The 6,863-nt window shown below is 42.3% G+C and overlaps 1 protein-coding gene across 1 annotated transcript in view; it reads left to right on the top strand.

Annotated features, from left to right (window-relative positions):
* TTLL5 (tubulin tyrosine ligase-like family, member 5) overlaps positions 1 to 6,863 on the top strand; it is a 343,961-nt gene that overhangs the window by 36,277 nt on the left and 300,821 nt on the right. The window contains exons 6-7 of the mRNA XM_006865602.1: positions 1,518 to 1,648; positions 4,607 to 4,689. Of these exons, the coding sequence (XP_006865664.1) occupies positions 1,518 to 1,648; positions 4,607 to 4,689 (214 nt within the window). The remainder of the gene's footprint in view (positions 1 to 1,517; positions 1,649 to 4,606; positions 4,690 to 6,863) is intronic.

Below are 6,863 nucleotides of genomic sequence, written 5' to 3'. Positions count from 1 at the left end.
TTCTTGCCTTTGTAGTCCCTCCTTCCCCATTTGGGTATCCAATGTCCAAGTTGCCCATCTCTGTCCACTCTGTGTGTGGAGGGGGTGGGAATGTTTCTTGCTGTAAGGATTTGTTGCCTCCCCTGCATTCTCTTAAACTGAACTCCCTCTTGAAACCTTGTAAGCCAGTCACTTCATATCTTTATTGCCCCCTCATTATAGGTAGCCAATGTCTAAGTTGCCTGACCCTATCAACCCTGTGTATAGAGGGGGATAGGATTGATATTTGATGTGAAGACTCCTTCTCTCTCAATTGGTGTTTTGAGCTACTACTTCCATAATAGGTGTAGGTCAAGTTCATCAAATTGTAGCAATTTATACTTACTTCATTTATCAAAAATTGGTTTGGTTTTTTTTTAGTTCCTCTAGTCGAATTCTGATTACCAAGCTAGGTAGAATGTGTACTGTGTGCAAGTTTGGGTGTTCTTGTGCGTCTCTCCTCACTTCATATCAGTTGGATGCTTTAAGCTGCTATGCTTTGGAATAACTTGTTATGTAACAATACATAAGCTGTCATCAGCTCAGCAGTCTTTCACCTGGATATTTATCCAGGAGGGGAAATTGATGGTCATGCAATCTGAATGCTTATAGTGACTTTATTCATGAGCTCCAAAATTTAGTAACAATGAGAATACCTTTCAACTTGTGAATGGATACGTTCTGTGATACAACTTGTGAATGGATGCAGTCTGTGATACAGCCAGACAGTGGATTCCTGTTGAGCAATAAAACAGAACAAAATGCTGATAATATGCAGCATCAAAGATTAATCTCAAATTTTTAGACAAAATAATTGATCTCACTCAAAGCAGCCAGTCTCAAAAGGCTATCTACTATATCATTCCATTTATTTTACTTTCTGGAAAAAGCAAAGCTCTAGAAAGCAGACCAGTGTTTGCCCGGGGCTGGTGGTGGCTGGAAGGGTTGGCCACAAAGGGTCATAAGATATCACTGCAGAATCAAAATGGTTCTAGATTTAATTGGGTTGGTAGTTATATAATTGCATGTGTTTGTTCAAACTCATGGGATTTTACAATAAAAAGAGTTAATTTTACTGTATGTACATTATACATTAATGAATAAGTTTAAACAAAAAAAAATCCATTTGATGAAAATGACTCATAAACTTATGGGTTGACAATGAAAGGTTTGGGATAGGTAAAATTTGGGGTATAAAATTCTGTGAGTTTAAACAAATACATAGAATTATGTAACTTATCACCCCATTCAAGACCTGGAAGAGTTTCAACACTGAAGGTGGTACCTTAGATTGTGGGCCTCAGAAGGTTCATGGAACAATTCTGTGACCTGTTAATTCCATTTTTCCACAAACGTTTTGAATCACTCGTAGTAATACTCTCTCCTCCGTAAGTGCTCTCGAACCGTGAGCTGTGAATGCCTTCAAATGTGAGAACACAGGAAAATCTCTGAATCATAGCTTACTACTGAACTGGAAATGCTTGTATTTATCCTTATAGGTCTTATGAACTCACCCGGAAGGACCGACTATATAAAAATGTCATTCGAATGCAGCACACGCATGGATTCAAGGCTTTTCACATCCTGCCTCAGACCTTCCTCCTGCCAGCTGAGTACGCGGAGTTCTGTAGTAAGTGCTTGATGGGGAATGCCACCGCAGTCCCCAATGACTAAAATTGTGGTAAATTCATCCCACTGGCTGCCTCAACTCAGTAACCAATTAGGACTTTTCAAATCTTGGAAAAATTGTGGTTCTCTAGTGAAACGTTTGTGGCGATAACTTGAAAACTCTGTTTTCATTCCGATCATTGACTTTTAGTAAGCAGGTCAGTATCATCTACAGAAGGACACAACTGTATCTTATCAACATGCTCCTATCTTGTGTGCTTTTTCTTGGATGTCCCTTCTCTGATTAGAGCTAGGACCTGTGTGAGGACTCGTATACGTTTACATATGAATGACATATGCTTGCTTTGTTGTGTGTCTTGTGCCTGTTGCCTTGATTTCTGGACTTGTGTAATTTTTCTTCTTTGGGATATGAGCATCCTGTATCTTTCGGTATTAGAGTTTGGAGGTGCCAGTTAGTCTCTCCTTCCTTTGTGCTCAGACTAAATGAAAAATGCACTTGGCAGCCAAATAGGGCTCTAAGTGTTAGTTCATGCTATAAACTAGATGGGAACACATATAGCCTGCGCCCAGGTCTCAAATGGGCGGCATTTACTTTTGCCTGCACGTGAGCTTACTTATCCAGGCCCAGGCAGAAGAGCCGGGTACTTCCAGGCTTCTCCTCTTGTGGGCAGAGCCTGACTCAGTAGACTTCATGCACAGAAGAGAAGAGGCAGTAGTATACTGAAAGTGTGGGAACCAGACAGGAGGCAAGTCTTCCGTGAGAGTCTTAAGTAGAAATATTAATAGCGAGCAACTAGTGAACAGTTGGACTCCTGGTGTGGCACTCTAGGGTCAACACTAGGCTGCTGACCACAAGTTCAAACCCACCAGCTGCTCTTTAGAAACCCTGTGCAGGGTCACTAGGAGTTGGAACCATTTCGATGGCAGTTAACAAACACCAAGTGAGCAATTACTTTCCACTAGGCACTCTTCTCTATGCTTTATATCTGTGAGGTACAAAACCAGCTCATTTTGATTCATGGCAACTCCTGTGTGTCAGAGTAACCGGGACTCCATGACTTGTCACAAGTAGATTGTTAGCTCTTTTCCAAGGTGCCTATGGGTGGACTTGATCCTCCAACCTTTTGGTTGACACCCAAGTGCATTAATTCACTGCACCACCCAGGACTCCCACCCTTTGAGATGGGCACCTTTATTAATATCAGTTTTGCAGATGAGGAGATGAAGAAACTTTTCCATAAGTTATGAAGCTTGCAAATGATAGAACTGGGATTCAAACCCAGGCAGTTTGGCTTCAAAACCCATGCTCTTCACAACTGTTCTTATTGCTAAAGACATTTGACATCTTGCATGCAATGACTGGTTTCCCAATATTGCCAATGAGAGGAAATCACCTTTCCCATAAGAGGCTTGGATGAGACACACAGAGAGGGCAGACACACAGGATCTTTTTTGTTTTTTTCACTCTCTCAAAAAGTCCAAGAGGCAGAGTGGTGGTGGTGGTATGCTGTCCAGTTGCTTCCAACACATAGCAATCCTGTGTAGAGTGACCATGGCTGGACGTCTATACAGGAGCAGAAAGCCTTACCTTTCTCCCTCGGAGCAGCCCCTAGATTCAAACTGCTGACCTTGTGGTAGCACACTATACACCAGGCCTCATAACAGACAATCTACTAGTATTTTAATTTATTTAATTGGAAGAGGAAGTGGTATGGAAAGGGGAAGGGAGACAGTTCTCCCTAGACTTAGTGATTTGGGATTCTCTTAACCTGTTGGGCTTAACAGTCTGATCTGGTGATACTCTGGGGATTTGTTCCTTGGGGAGGAACTCCTACTTCCATCGTGGTGAGGCTATTTCCCCTGACAGAATTTATTGCTCCAGCACCATTGGTTGACAGTTCAAGGTTTGTTCATGGAAGGCTCCAAGATGGGTCAGAATACAGCCTTAATTTAAAGTTACTTTAAAACAAGAGTGTGCTAGTAGTTGGAATTTTGTAGTTAAAAATTGTTGCTAAGACACTTCAGCCAAGTGGCTGCACCTCTGTATGCCTCGGCCACCTTATCTGCAAAGTACGACTGCTGCAAGTATGGACCTTACAGTGTTGTCAGATGCTTTTCTTTGCTTCCTATGGCTGCTATAACAGAAGACCACAAAGTGGATGGCTCAAAAGAACAAAGATTGATTTTCTCACAGTTCTGGAGGTTAGACGTTCCAATTAGGGCCCTGTTGATTTCCCCTGGTGGCCTTGAGAGGAACTGCTCCATGTCTCTCTTTGAACCACTTGTGAATTACTGTCTTCCTGCTCCCTGAGCACAGTCTGGTATGAAAGTTTTCATTTCTCATGTGAGCTGAGGTGTTGCTTAAGGAAAGGAGTCTGGTTGGGAGGTGGAGCTTTTGGCTCACTTTGTCACTGCTGTGTGAACCTTGGGAGGTTCCTAGGTTAATGTCGGTGAGACTTTGTTCAGGTTGCTAGGTGGATATTGACCTGATTTTGTTTTTCTTGTCTCATTCAAGTCATTATTGTGAGGGGAAATGGTGGGAGAAACACCATGAGTAATTGTGCCCTTTCCTTTTTCTTCTCCTCCTCTTTCTTTTGGTTTTAAGGCTAGTTTTTAAGCTGGTTTTCTTCAGCGGAAGCCTGGGCAGTGCAGTGGGTTAAGCATTGGGCTGAATTGTGAACACACCAGTGGCTCCACAGGGAAAAGGCGAGGCAGTCTGCTTCCATCAAGGTTTACACAATGGGCACCCAATGGTGCAGTTCTGCTCTGTCCTCTGGGGTGCTGTGAGTTGGAATTGACTTGACTACAGTGGGTTGGGTTTGGTTTGGGTTCTTCAGTAAGAAATGTGGAAAATTCTTGGGGAACTTGAGGATATAACTATTGAAATTTAAGCTGATAAATAACTTTTTTTCTCTTTGTTTCTTCTCCCCTCATGCTCTCCTCCCCATATTTTGAGCAGATTCATATTCAAAGGATCGGGGACCTTGGATAGTAAAACCAGTGGCCTCCTCTAGGGGTCGGGGTGTCTACCTAATCAACAATGTAAGTATGCAGCAGATGGCAAACCTCTCTCGTTTGTTCTTCTCTTCTCTGAATATTAATAGGTTTCTATGCATTCAGAGCAGGGCTTCCTCCTGTACAGTCAGTAGTATGGAGTATTGACTGGAACCCCCTCCTATCCCAACAGTTAGTATTCCATGGATAACACTTCACTTGAGGAAATTTGTGGGGAGGCATGTTTGGTCAGGAGATAAAGGGGTTAACATTCTATTTTCAGAATACTGTTGTGGTCATTTTTTAGCTGTAGTGCTAATCACAAGGTTGACAGTTCAAATCCACCAAACTGCTCCTAGGAGATGGAAGCTACCCGACAGCACTAAATAACATCAGCAACAACAAAAACATTAATTAAGTGGCCCTGGTGGTGCACTGGTTAAGTGCTTAGCTGCTAACCAAAAGGTTGGTGGTTCAGATCCACCCAGCAACTCTTCGGGAGGAAAAACCTGGTGTTGTGCTCCCATAAAAGTTGTTGTTGCTTTTAAGTGATATTGAGCTGGTTTCCAACTCATAGAGACTTTGTATAAGGTTCGAAGGAGCACCTGGTGGGTTTGAACCACCAATCTTGCTGTTAAACAGTCCAGTGCTTATCCTACGGCATCATACCTAGGAAACCCTATAGGGCATTTTGACTCTCACAGGGTCACTGTGAATTGGAATCTACGTGGTTGTTAGGAGCCAGCAAGTCAGTACTGACTCGTAGCAACCCTATGAACAACAGGAATGGAACACTGACCAGTCCTGGGTTAACCTCACAATTGAGCCCATCACTGCATCCATGTTCTAATCCATCTCCTTGGGGTCTTCCTCTTTTTCTCCAACCCTCCACTACCAAGCATTATATCCTCCAGTGACTGGCTCCTCCTGATAATATGTCCAAAGTATGAGAGACAAAGCCTGGCCATCCTGGCTTGCAAGGAACCCTCTGGTTGTACTTTTTCCAACACAGATTGGGTTGTTCAATTGGCAGCCCATGGTACTTTCAGTGTTCTCCAACACCATAACTCAAATGCATCAATTCTCCTAGGGTCTTTCTTATACACTGTCCAACTTTCACATGCATTTAAAATTATTGAAAATACCATAGCTTGGTTTAGATGTTAGTTCTCAAACTGATAGCTTTGCTCTTGTACACTTTAAAGAGGTCTTGTGCAGCCGATTTGCCTAATGCGATAGGTCATTTGATTTCTTGACTGCTGCTTCCATGAGTGTTGATGGTTGATCCGAGCAAAATGAAGTCTTTGACAACTTCAATCTTTTCTCCATTGGCATGGATGCTATTAGTCCACTGGTGATGATTTTTGTTTTCTTTACATTGAGATGCAACTCATACCGAAGGCTATGGTTTTTGACCTTCATCAGTAAGTATTTTAAGTTTTTAGCAAGCAAGGTTTTGTCATCTGCATATCGCAGGTTAATGAGTCTTCCTCCAATCCTGATAACACGTTTTTCTTCATTTAATCCAGATTCTAGGATTATTTTCTCAGCATACAGATTGAATAAGTATGATGAAAGAATACAGCCCTGGCACCCACCTTTCCTAATTTTAAACCACTCTGTGTTCCCTTGTTCCGTTCGAACAGCTGCCCCTTTTTGTCTGTGTACAGATTCCTCATGAGCACAATTAAGTGTTCCAGAATACTCATACTTCACAGTGTTGTCTATAGCTTGTCATGATCCACATCGAAAGCCTTTGCATAGTCAGTAAAGCACAGGTAAACATCTTTCTGGTATTTTCTGCTTCCAGTCAAGATACATCTGACATCAGTAATGATCTCCCTTATTCCATGTCCTCCTATGAATCTGACTTGAACCTCTGGAATTTCTCTGTCAGTGTATGCTTGCAGCCGTTTTCTGTATTACCTTTAGTAAGACTTTGCTCGCATGGGATATCAAAGAGATTGTCCAATGATTTCCGCATCCACTGGGTTACCTCTCTTTGGCGTGGGCACAAATACGGAACTCTTCCAGTCAATTAACCAGGTATTTGTCTTCCATATTTCTTGGCATTGATGAGTAAGTGCCTCCAGTGCTGCATCAGTTTGTTGAAAGATTTCAATTTGTATTCCATCAGTTCCTAGTGCCTTGTTCTTTGCCAGTGCTTTCAGTGCACCTTGGGCTTACTCCTTCAGGATCATCGACTTTTGATCATATGCTGT

The sequence above is a fragment of the Chrysochloris asiatica genome, unplaced genomic scaffold (genome assembly GCF_000296735.1).
Source record: "Chrysochloris asiatica unplaced genomic scaffold, ChrAsi1.0 scaffold00079, whole genome shotgun sequence".
NCBI classification, from domain to species: Eukaryota; Metazoa; Chordata; class Mammalia; order Afrosoricida; family Chrysochloridae; genus Chrysochloris; species Chrysochloris asiatica.
This window is presented reverse-complemented; position numbering and strand designations above follow the sequence as displayed.